Source organism: Solanum verrucosum, unplaced genomic scaffold, assembly GCF_900185275.1.
Source record: "Solanum verrucosum unplaced genomic scaffold, falcon-dt-bn FXZP01000048.1, whole genome shotgun sequence".
NCBI lineage: Eukaryota > Viridiplantae > Streptophyta > Magnoliopsida > Solanales > Solanaceae > Solanum > Solanum verrucosum.
Window position 1 is genome coordinate 3,451,609 of NW_026020157.1, and position 13,351 is coordinate 3,464,959.

At 32.5% G+C, this 13,351-nt stretch overlaps 1 protein-coding gene across 2 annotated transcripts; it reads right to left on the reverse strand.

Annotated features, from left to right (window-relative positions):
- Positions 1–2,883: 2,883 nt before the first annotated feature.
- LOC125828371 (probable glucuronoxylan glucuronosyltransferase F8H) lies at positions 2,884–8,670 on the reverse strand. 2 transcript variants are annotated; one of them, XM_049507684.1, is made up of 14 exons: positions 8,326–8,670; positions 8,062–8,155; positions 7,476–7,662; positions 7,128–7,383; positions 6,687–6,902; positions 6,515–6,601; positions 6,295–6,429; positions 5,382–5,501; positions 4,973–5,220; positions 4,766–4,846; positions 4,315–4,546; positions 3,967–4,065; positions 3,690–3,875; positions 2,884–3,391 (listed from the first exon to the last, which is right to left on the reverse strand). In XM_049507684.1, exons 1-14 carry the CDS (start codon positions 8,653–8,655, stop codon positions 3,290–3,292), a joined length of 2,373 nt encoding a protein of 790 aa, XP_049363641.1. In that variant the 5' UTR covers positions 8,656–8,670; the 3' UTR covers positions 2,884–3,289. The 2 variants fall into 2 exon arrangements, with proteins under 2 accessions (XP_049363641.1, XP_049363643.1); XM_049507686.1 differs by having other exon boundaries at positions 8,058–8,155; positions 8,326–8,454.
- Between the last annotated feature and the right edge of the window lie 4,681 nt (positions 8,671–13,351).

Below are 13,351 nucleotides of genomic sequence, written 5' to 3' on the forward strand. Positions count from 1 at the left end.
GGTATTAATGCCCCCTTCGAAGATGACATGGCAAAGAAAGTGTCTCCACCTTTCTTAAGGTGCGTGAGAAGAAGAAAAAAAATGTTAAAATGACAAATTTGAACATGTGGCACTATCTTATTGGTCATTATATAATTAAGTATTATAATTTCTAATATATTAATTATGTCAACAATAATTTTTTTTTGTTTTTTTATTTGTGGCCCCCCAATTTTTTTTAAATGTTTTCACATTTTTCTTTATTTTGACATCTTCATCTTCAACAGTTCTTTACTTTGTCACCATTAATTATTGTTTCCTTCACTTTATACCCATGGACACATATTCAAACTCTTACAAAAGAACTCTAAAAAGAAATAGAAAGGAGTGCAAAAGAAGATGATTTTCATCGAAAGGTTAATAATTTTTCAATTTAAACTTCATAATTTTCCTGCTCAAACTCATCGGAGGATCCACCAAAGAAGATTATTGGAGAAAAAAATCATTAGAAAGATAATGACTTCTATTGAAAATTCCATGTCTATTTATGCATAAAATTTATGATTATATTGCCTAAATTTTTCAAAATCCATTGAAGAAAATGACTACTCTATGTTTGTATTCTTGTCGGAGCACCAATCACAATGTCATTTTGTCTCAAGCTGCCATCAATAACATATTTTATTATTCACTACGCACAAATAATACAAATGAAATGCTTAATTTGCATCCATAATTATCAATATTTTATTAAAGTAAATTATAGATCTGAAAGTAATTTTAAGATCTGTGAGTTTTTTTTGTTTCACCGGCAACAATGGTGTTGCCCACCGCATATCACCACCGCCAACATTTCTTACTTCATAATCATCTTACTATTTCCTATTTTCTCTTCAAATTTCTCTTTTTTCCTTCAACTTATGAAGAAGGAAGAAGAAATGAATTTAAAAAAGTAAAGAGATGGTGAGGGGAGGAAGAACACAGAGAATAGAAATAGCTATTTTGAAAAAGTGTGAGAAAATATTAAGGGAAAAATCTTTAAAAATATAAAATAATATTATTTATGTCATCAAAACGTGTGTATAACATTTTCTCACACAAAAACAGAGATTGTCTTCGGAAGGGGGAATTAATATCATTTTGAATAAGATTTAGGTGCGTAATAGGTCATCATGATACTTTAAGCGTGTAATTGACTTTTCGGGACAAATTCAAGGGGAAATTTATGTCTTTTCTCCTTAATGCATATTATATTGAAATAATGGTCATAACATAATATTAAATTTTGTGACAAATTCATAAAAGTATTATCCTACTTATCATGTTAATGAACTTAAAGAAAAAACTCTAAATACCTAGGTTAAAAAATAAAGGGAAAAGGGTCTGATATACCCCTTAACTTTGTCATTTAGAGCTGATATACCCCTCGTTATGAAAGTGGCTCATATATACCCCTACTTATACACAAATGGCTCACATATACCCCTTTCCTCTAACGAAAATGAAAAAATAATAATTTTAGATTAATTTTTATAAAAAAAATAATATAATCCCATTGAGTATATTTAATTCTCCTCAAACATTTTTTTTTTACTTTTTTTTTGTTTTAATGACTAATTTAGATTTATTATTTTGATGGTCAAATTTATTTATGTTTCACTAATATTCTTGTAAAACTTATTATAGATGACCAAATTTGTTTCTTCAAATACAAAAATTAAATTACAATATAGACAAAAAAAATAATTTTAAATTATAATATAGCCACAAAAAAATAGTTTTAAATTAAAAATAAAATAAGAATAAGAAACTCAAATAGTTATAATCAAAAAGTCAAAAAATAATTTATGTATGAAAAAGATTAAAATATACCTTGAACTTTGCTAGAAGAATCATATATACCCCTAAATAATTTTTAAGAAAATTAAAAGTCAAAAATAAAAATTTAAAACTAATTTTTTCACTTCCGTTAAATGAAGGATATATGTGAGCTCATTTTGTAACGGTAGGGGTATATGTGAGCCGTTTGTATAACGGTAAGGGTATATATGAGCCACTTTCATAATAAGGGGCATATTAACTCCAAATGACAGAGTTGAGGGATATATCAAGCCCTTTTCCCAAAAATAAATTATATATAATATAAAAATATTACATATAGGTGATATAACAAGAGTAAATTGGACAATGCATAAAATAAAGAGAAAAAATTAATTATTATTTAAATGAGGAAGAAAATTAATTTTTAAAACAAAGTTGAAAAGTGAAAATGAATTTCACCCTTTATTTTATTCATCCAGTGAGATTTGAGAGAAAACGAAGAATGAAAATTGGGTTTGGTTTGGTTTGGTTCCCTATGGAGATGTGTATAGAGTCTCATTTGGAAGAGGCATCTGAGTTGTTTATTTTGTTAGATGACACATGTCACCAATCAAAAAGGGAATTGGAGGGATCAGAGGGAGAAGATACCGGAGGGGAGCCACCTCCCTTCCCTACCATCCATCAAGACTCAAACCTTCAAATCTGACTCACAATCCCAAACCCCACTTGATCCAACCCTAGTCTGAGACTAAAAGACCTTACCATGACCCAATACTGACTCAAAACCCAGGATGCGAGTCTCAACCCTCAACCTCATTCTAACACTCGTGACACTAGACTCGAGACTTGACCTTAACTCGAGACCTAAGACCCAACCATATCTTGGGACCCAAGAGTAGACCATATTCCGACTCAAAACCCGACCAAACGATCCTACCTTCGGATTTAACTTACATAATTAGCTCTTAATTGAATCTAAATAAATTGAAGACAAATGATAATATTTGAAAATGTATAAGGTACAAGGTTCATTTACACAAACAACACTTCAAATTTATTGGATATAGAACCTATCTCATCATACTACTTCTTTGACAACACAATGACCTGAAATTTTCACATCAATCTCATCATACAACTTTCATTTACTAACTATATTCCCCTTTGGGAATCGATCAGATATATGACTTCTCTATAAACATGAAACAAAGGGTAAGACATGTACCCTATTTTGATCTTGTACAAAATATAGCTCCTAGAGAAGCTAACTCATTTACATGTATAAAATATGGTCTGAATAAGAACAACAGAAGACATGTTTTTGCCTTAAGTTGTCCCTCCAAAGAAAATACTGACTCAAAATTGGTATACTGACCAAAATTTTTGCCTTACTGCAGCTGTATACACTATCTATTTCCAATGCATTTAATCCACAGCAAAACCCTCCATGTGTTGAATCCTCTTTCAGGTCCAAGTAAAAAGTAGTTTCTCACTCTCTTCTAATCAAGCATTCTTTAGGTAATCCAAATTCCTTTTTCTGCAGAAGAAGTTGTTGTCTCCAAGTGTCATTATGCAACTTGTAATGCAACACCTAACGAAATAAAGGAAACACCGTTCAATAGCGTTCCCAAACAAAAGACGCATGCTTGAAGCTAATAGAGTTCTTTTCAATTAAAGAAGTGATGTGATAATGGTCAAAGGGTTTAGTCAAACTTCAAATTGGCAAAAGAAAAAACTCAACAGAATCCCTCAGTTAAAAAGACCATACTGGAATATAAAAAGATGTTAAGGCTTTGAGGGGAGGATAATAATGGCGAGGTGAATATGTTAAGTTAAACAAAGATAGTATGTTCACTCAGTCTCAATATTAGAGAAAACATGACATATACCTGTATGAATGTGGCAAAGACATCATCTTCCTTTAGCTGCGAAAACTTTAGGCCCCAGTCCTCAACACTCCCACGTACTGCCTTTTGCCTCTCAGCTTCAAGCACAACTGAATCGCGATACAGAAATCTCTGCCAGATTTTCTTCACATTTTCCAATTTGAATTCAATTTCTGTCTCATTAAAACTCTACAAGAAGTAAATTTATTATTTAGCAATCCTAGCTAAACATGAATGAAGCAAAGAATTCTACATTGAACTGAAGATAACATTGAGTTACCCGAAGAATGTTTAGTAGATTGGGTATTTCATCTTCACGTATCCTAACTGCGAAACTTTCATAGTTGAGAAAATTCTCATATGGTAGGTATATCCCATCCTGAACGTAGAGAAATGGAAGTCAGAGACGCAAGCCATAGGAGAAGAATCCAAAAGCATAGATTGAAAAAGATTCTAATGAATCAGAAGTATGTTCAACAAGGTTTGAAACACTCTTAAAGGGTACAACAAGTATGCAAGAGCTTCAAAAGGCCATAAGTCAAAAGCAGCCCATAGCATCTACAAAGCTTCATATGAAGGCGCTTACCTGTGACAATCCTCCGGCATAAAGCATGACATAATAAAGTACCTGAATCACCACAGGAATGCATCCTTGCAAAATACTATCTTCCATTCGTCCACTCCAACCATCCCCAGGCATAACCCCACAAAAGACGGAACTTGCCAATTCCTCATGGTAGTTCCCAGCACGTAGTGGTGTCACTATCACATCTTCTGCATGCTGCTTGCCAAGCTTACCTTCTTTGTTAAGGGTTGATCCAAATTCTGCAGCCACTTTTTGCCTTATGCCCATACTATACCTGCATATTTCACCAACATCCCTAATTAATGTTAAACAAGCTGCATGCTAACTGCTAAGGATGATTTGTAAACCGACAATCCAAATGCCAACATGCTCTCTTCTACCAATAACGGTTAATAAGTGAGCTGTCAGAGATCCAGAGGTTAGGTTCTCAAACATAGAGTGCTTCACGTCTTGCTGTAGAAATCCAAATCTTATTAGGTTTCAGATCACTTACGTAGCTTCTGGTCTTCCATTTTCATAAGCTGGTCCAAGATTTCCATTAAAATAGAAGAATGTTTTCCGCTCCTCACGAGCTCTGCACACATTTGGTCTTGGTCAATATAAAATGAAATCTGAACTAGTGCTGCATTTCAAAATAACTATAGCTTGATAGAGACCTATTATATGTGATTCATGGATGACAACTGAAAGGCACAACTACCTGGACCAATGTTTAGCATTTAGAGAACCTTCATCAGGTCGTTTCCAAGCAGGAAGTACGAGATCTTTGTCAGGGTCAAAACAGGTGTGGTTTCCTCTTCTATCTGAGGAAATTGGATCCCAATTATCACCCCAATATGCTGTTGTTGAATGGTTATGCTTTGAGTTTGTATTACCCCAATGAACCAACATAATGCTGTTCCATATCTCTTTAGGAGCATAGCAAGCACCTTCATCCCATGAGAAGAACTGCCTTAACAGAAAAAAAGATGACACCGGTGAAATCAATACCATAAAAGTACTACAGCTTCTTTTCTTGTACACTTTTTTTTTTATCTCTATGCAAGTTTATGCATCTCTAATTACTGTTCTCTAATATTAATATGCGGACATCTTTATAGAGAACATACCCAGATGTGATCCTTTCCAGCTGAGCGGCTCCAATAAGGAAACTGTGTGATAAGATGATCGTAAGCCTTTTTATAGAATTCAAGTGTCAGAGAACTTCTCAACCCACCATGGATATGTTCCTGAAATTGATCATAAGAAAGGTGTAACCTAAATGCATGTTCATGATGAAATGTATGGTATAAGGATCCAGAAACACAGATATATATACGTTGAAAATAAGATCTTGCAATCAATAGAAAAATATCTATTCTCTAAAGTAGAAGTAGACTCCATTGGTATATGTTAAAAAAAAAGACATTGAGCCTAACTCAACCATTTAAGGAGTCCATGTAACCTAAAGCCCACCGATGTGGGACTCAACACCCCCTGCATGCCACTGCATGCCAGTACTAAACATCTAGAGTGTGGACAATATAAGATAAGGGGCTCAACATCAGATGAAACAATAAATTGGGCTGGGCCTGGCAATGATACCATCTTAAATAATTGGACTCCTGCTTAACTCAACCCCAAAAGCTAGCTTTTGAGCAGAGTATTGTCCAAGACCATATAAGATGTCCATGTACCCTAAAGCCCACAGACGTGGGAGTGAACAGTATATGTCAGCCTGCAAGTCTTTATGTAGTCAGAAAGTACCCAACTTCAAGCAGGTAAAAGTTGACAAAAGATTCAAAATGGTAGGAATTGATAATCAAACAGAGGTGTTTCTAGGTAAAAAGGGCATTTTTGGTACCTGAAATGGAAATCATGGTTTAACTTGATGTCGGCACACAATGTGAAAGTGCCAACAGCCAGACAACTCTACTTATTGCATGGGTTCTCAACTGTTGAATTACTCCAACGAAACAAGATTTATATCCTAGTGGTGATTTGTTTGACCAAACAATACAGAAAAATAATATGCATCAATACCTGCATGCTCAAGTGTGGAGCATCATCAGCACGAGTTATAATACATGAATCAAGAACAGGAACAAAGAAAAAGTCTGCTTCCTCTCCATTCAATGTACGATGAGGGCTAGCTAACATACTTTCATAGAGTGCCATCTACAAAAAAAATATAAGCATAGTTAATCAACGTCTGCCCAAACATTCAATTTCTTAGTTGGAGACACTTACAGTCAGATGATACCTGTGCACCATACAGCTGGTCAGTCCATACTGTAGCATTTATCTGATCATAGATTCTGTTTATGCATTCTAATTTAAAATGGCGTCCCTACAATACCCAGGAAGCTAATAGGTATTAGAATTTCACTCTCCAAGTGAACGGATAGGATGTGGCAAGAAGAAATCGTTCTAACCTCCAGAAGAAGGCTGTTGAAGTCTGGGGGTAAGTCATAAACATATATCAGGGGCCTTTTCTTCTCCACAATAGCATCTAGATTGATAAGATTTCCGTTGCTGTTCACATTCTCAGGGACAGTAACCTGCGCTGGTCGTAGCCAGAGAGGCCACTCTCTAATGGATGACAAAACGGAGGGTACACTGCAATCTGTTCCAAACCAACCACTGTCACACTGCAATATGTAAATAAAAAGAACTTGTGTTATAATAAACCATGTTAAAGCTCTGTTACTCTCAACATACTTTCTCGGAGAGGATAAAGTTATCAGAAGGAAACTAGATATTGGTGAAAATGGGAAGATGAATGATTACAGCTAAATTCTGCAATCAACCTCTAAATATTAATGAAATACTTTTTAAACTTTCCGTACAGGAAAGACAATGAGGACTGACTTTACCTGACAAAATCCACCACGACACAACCCGTGGCCCGAGCATTGATTTATACAAGTGCTTAGCACAGACACCTCACAGAATCGACCCCAAAGACCATCATACTTGCAATCACACTCCTCCTTGAAAAGCACCTTGGAGGCATATGCTTCTTCCGGATCCACATTACACCATCCTCGTTTGCTACCATTTGTTGTAAAGACATCGAGATCAGCTTTTGTGAAGTCAGTCACAGGAGCACCACCAGGTTTGGATGGAGGACTAAATCACATACACAAGCAATTATGTACTGCCAGGGTTCTTGTGATGGAATAGATGCAAATAAAGGTTAAATGAGAAATATATTGGCTTACTTGATTGTAAAGCCACATGTCTCAGGAACAGGACGATTTGGGTATTTTGTGCCTTCCCCACAAAAGCACATTGCTCTAGTTGTGTCACAATAAGCAGGACAAATTGAGACAACCCAGTGCCCAAAAGGTTTCTCCTTTGATCTAGGGTAGTTGCAGCTCAACTCCTGCCTCTCAGCACATTCTTCACCTGAAAAGATATAGCATGCTAGTAATGAAGAAAATCAGATGAGAGATTTCAGCTATTGCCTAATTTGACATAAGTTTGATTGTGTTTCAGCCTAGGAAAAAAAAGAGTTTCCAGCTGATATTCTTAGTGTCAGAAGTTGTTAGATATCCTCCTCCTCTCCCCACAGATAACAAAATCCTATTTATCTTTGTAGATCAAACAGGAGGTATGACTTTACAATAGCCCAGAATTTGTGATATCAATATAACCAAATATTTGGTGTGTTTTCTTGCTTGTTCTTATCCACTGTATCATGCCATGTGCCACACTCTTTAACAAGTTTAACATTCCATTTCATGGACCACACTAATCAGAATTAATACATTTCCAGTGATATAAAAAGAGTGAAGGTTTACGAACCAGTGAAACCATGAAAGCATTGGCATTGACCCAATTCGCGATTGCAGATGCCTTGACCGCTGCAATCATTCCTGCAGCTCTTGCCACCGATATGCTGCACTTATAATAAGCTAAATCATCTCAAGAAACAGTATTTTGTTGGATTAGATATTACATACAGATTTTACTCCATTATATTAAAAGAGGGGGTAACAGGTTTAGATAAGTAAGTATTCAGAAGAAAGCAGTTGACAGTTTCATATTTTACTATGTACACACACATACCTCAATGACTTTAAGTGGAGAAGTAATTGAATCGCAACCAGCTAACCACTGACCAACCTGATTCTTCCATGGAGCACCGCGATATACAACACCATTGTGTAAATCAAGAGGAAATTTGGTTTGATTTGATATTATAATATTGTTGTGGGTAGGTTGAGTTGACTTAGTAGAATTGATAGGGATACAAGAGTTCTTATACTGCCTAAAGTAATCCAAGGAAGGCACAACAGGATACAAGAACAAATGAACAACTGAAACCAATGTCACAATTGAAGCAATTATTGTCACACTGGACCATGAACACATTCGTTTCTGCTTAAACCACATCATTTTCTCTTCAAATCTTTATATTTAATTGCAGTCAAACCAAAGCCAGAAGTATGAAAAACTAACTTTGAATAACAAAGCAAATCAATTCGACAATTTTAACCAACAAACATGTCCAGAGAGAGAGAGAGAGAGAGAGAATAAGTAAGCAGTTTGGGATCTGCAATGAAGATGAAGATTGAAGTAGATTCTAACATATTTATAGTGCTTTTAGTCAACACCAGTTAACCACAAAACTTTTCTTCAAAAATTAATAACATTTTCCAAAACTCTCCTCCGACCTCAAATTAAAATTTGTTTTTATCACTCCACCCCGTAAGTGGCCCTCTCCATTCAAAAAAAAAAATCAATTTATTTTACCCCTACCTCGGCTCCCCACCCCCAAACCAGCCCCTCCCACATCCGAAAAATATTAACAATTTATAACTTTATTTTTGAAAAAAAAAAGTTTTTTTATGAAAAGAATATAAAAATTTTCATTTTCTTTAACTAACACCTACACCAACCCCACACCCCCACCCCCAATTTTTTTTTTAAAAAAATTGTTTATGAAAAACATTTAAAATTTTCATTTTCTTTAACCCACACCTCCCAACCCCCATCCCCCACCCCCCCCCCCAAAAAAATAAAATTTTATTTTTTCAAAACTCCTTTAATTTTTAATTTTTTTTACCCCACGCCCCTACCCTGACCCTCCTACCATCCCTCCAAAAAATATAATTTAAAAGTTTGTTTTTGATTTTTTTTTTTTTCAAATTTTTAGATTTATATTTTTTTTACCCCACTTTACCCTGACCCCCCCCCCCTACCAGATCCCCCACCAAAATGAAATAATTTAAAATTTTGTTTTTGAAAAAATTAACTTTTTACCCCGACCCCCAACCACTCCCAAAAAAAAATTTAAAGATTTTTATTTTATTACCCCTCCCCCCTTACTAGCCCTGCTCCCCCACCCCCATCCCAACACACAAAAGAAATTTAAAATTTTCTTTTATTAAAAAAAATTCAATTTGAAAGTTAGGTCCCGAGTCGGGTGTGGTTGGATCCCGATTCAGAAGTTGGGGTCAAAATCTTGATTAGGAAGTCGAATCATGGGTCTCACATCGATGTTGGCCGAGGTTGGGTCCTGATTTGGAAGTCGAGTCTTGATTCGAGTGTCGAAGTCGAAATTCGGATTAGTCGATCGTGTTTAAGTTAGAGTATCGGAGTGAGATCCTGGGTCGGATATCCGGTCTCAATTCCAATGTCGAATCTTGGATCGAAAGTCAGGGTCAGGTCCTAGGTCAGATTAATCGGTCATCGGGGTTGTGTCCTAGTTCGCGTGTCAGGGTCATGCCCTAGATTGATTATTGAGATTGGTTTCTGAATTAGAAATTATTTTCCTAAAAAGTATTTTCTACTCTCTAGTAAAAAATAAAATATATTTTCTGAAAATTGTTTTTTACTCACAAAACAAACACTAAAAATATTTCAGAAATTTTTTTCTACCCATCAATCAAACATTAGAAAATAAGTCAGAAATTCACTTATTTTTTAGGAAAACATTTTCCATTGAAAACACTTTCCATACCAAACACATCCAAGTGACACTTCCCTATGGCCTCTATTCATATTTATCTTTTTTCTTCTTTTTTGACCATTTTTTTATTTAATTATTTATTTTATTTTTAACATCTCAAAAAGTTTACATAGAATTACTCACACCTCTTCAACATATACTCTTAATAATATTCATAACTTCATTTTCTTAATTTTCATAATCCCCAAAATTTAATTTGTTAGTTTATGACACCATTTAATATTCCTCTTCTTTATCTATACAAATTCATATTTTGTATCAAGAAAATTTTCATTATGGTTAATTCTTTCACTTCTCCATCACCATAGCATACACAAGGGTGAGAGGAAAATGTTAATCATCACATCATATGGTTTCTTTCATCAAAGACGTAAATAATCTACGAGTAAGAATGTTTCTTTTAATTTTTAAAATTATACTTTTTTAATTTTAATTTATGTGATACTATTTATTTTTCTAATCTTTGAAACTAAATTGAATAAACTCAAGATCAACGAAATCATGGAGTACGTAACTAACAATATCGTATAAGTATATTCTTAATTTGTGCTTGTAGGGATGAAGAAGAAAGCTGTGGAAGATAGAAAAGTAGAGAAAATGAATTTTGGAAGAAGATGACGTAGAGTCTTACAATAAATTATTATTATAGTAATTTTATCCCTTTACTTTTTTCTTCCTCTTCTCTATTTTCATTTATGTATTCTGCAATGAACCGGAAGGTTATTTTTGGAAATTTCCATAAAAATATTGTTTTCCCCTCCCGATATCGACCCCAAAGCATTTCAGATTGAGTTTTGAAAGTTGGTTTCGAACTTTGAGAAAAAATTAAGCACTTTATGATTTTCATCTTTGAATGGCTAAAGTTGTTAAAAAAATAGTTTTCGGTGTCTTTTTGGAGTTTCAAGTGTAGGAATGGAATTCCGTTGATTCCATCAATGTGAAAATTGGTCTAAGAGAGTTGTTGGTTCAAGATTTGGTGTCTTTTTGAGGATTTGAGGTCCTAAGTTGGAAATTATTGAGATTTTTCAAAACCTAATTAAATATCATTTAATAGAGATTGTGTGGGAAAAACATATATCAATAATTGTTTTCTTAATGAATGTGTCAAGTCAAACAATAACAAGTAAAAATGAATGGAAGGAGTATAAAATATAGCATCTTTTAAGATATATTAAAATTTGTTTTTAAATCTCTAACATCTATCAATTTTTACTATACTATCATAGATGTTCTAGGTAGTCTAAGAGTCTGTTTGACATTATTGCAAAAAATTGTTTATTTCTAAAAAGATTTTTTAAAAATATTTTTTTAGAGAAGTGCATTTGACAAAAAATAATAATTTGTATTTGGTTAATTCATTTGAAAAGTGCTTTTGATAAGCATGACGTGTTTGACTAAATTTTTTTAAAAAAAAGTGCTTTTAATAGTCAAATTACAAAAAGGACAAGTATCGTTGTACTTTTAATATTAAGATTATTTTATAATTTTAAATTTCTATGATAAAAAAATTGATCGAACTTTTATTTTTATTAAATTAAAATACATATTCAATTTTTAAATCAATATAATACATAGTTTAATTAAAAAAATTAAATATTGATATAAAACTAACATGATGATTTAAATATAATTAAAAATATCAAATATAAAATAATAATAATAATAATAAATATAAAATAAAATAAAAATTTATCATACAAAAATAAAATTCTTAAATGAATTTAATCAAACTTATGATATATGCTAATTAATTAATAAGGGATATATGAAAGAGATGTTTTGGTCTTGAAAAAAATTAATTCTATGCTCCTGCTTTTTCTAAAATCAAGAATTTTTAGCTTATTTTCCAATAACATAAAAACTGCTTATGCTTCCATTTAAAAACATTAAAAATTTGCCAAACGTCTTATTTTTTCAAAAAAATAAATACTCCTTTTTTTCAAACTAAATATTTTTGCCTTCCAACAACAATCTCAAACACGGTCCAAGTACTTCCAACTTATTTAGAGCAAGTTAAACCAGTGATAAACAATCACTACATAAAAAATGATCTTTAGCGGTAATTAATTAATGACAATAGCTTAATTGTCACTAAAATTGTATTTTTAGCGGCATTTAGTATTCTTTGTTAATGTTTCTAAAGCTTTTAGCGACACTGGATCCAATGACAATTAACTAATGCCAGTAAAAACTTTATCAGATTTTGTTAAAGTGTATATTTATTGTTGCTAAAGATTGTTTTTGTTGTAGTGAATGTGATATTCTATCATAGGAATATCCATCATTTTGAAATGATTTTGGAGTTGGCTTTAATCAGTTTTGCAAAATGTTAGTGTTAAATGATTTAAATGTGAAATTATATACAAATAGCTGGTATGGTTTACTAGTTCAACTACCAAAAGTAATCAATTACCTAAAGTTTTTTCCTTTTTATTTGAAACCTCTTTTATTTTATTTTTCTTATTATTTGGTAGTAATTGAGTAATTGTACATGCTTTGTCTTTCTTACAATATCTTCTATCTATTGAAAATAGAGTAAATTTTTGAAAGGTTAATCGAGAAATTATCTTATAAAGTCATTTATCTTTATTTTATATTAATAAAATCACTCAATTTAGTAAAATAAATCTATATGATAAATATAAAATAAATTTTTCTGTCACGTTGCACATGGACCTCACAAAAAAATAAATTAAAGAAAATTCATATTTTACACCTGACTCACCCACAATACCGTACTTATTATAATTATTAGTCAAGAGAATTTATATAATTTTATAATACTCTTCAAATTCAATTTGTTTTTCGCAAAAAAAATCAACCTCCAAAGTGTCAATTTGCACTTCTCATTTTTTTTGCGCTAAAGATATCAACCTTTGAATGTTGATGTTATTTTAAAAATAATAATTAATGTATGTATAGAAACTTGATTTTTTTTTCAAAAAATATATTAATTAAATAAACTATAGCTTTTTCTCTGTTCAAATAAAAGAAAACATTAACTGATGAATAAAGAAAATAAACACAAAAAAGGGGGAACAAAATTGCTTTTTAATTTATCTATTTCCTGTTGAATTTACCTCTTCAATTTTTTTCTTTATTGATTTTTTTTTCCTCTCA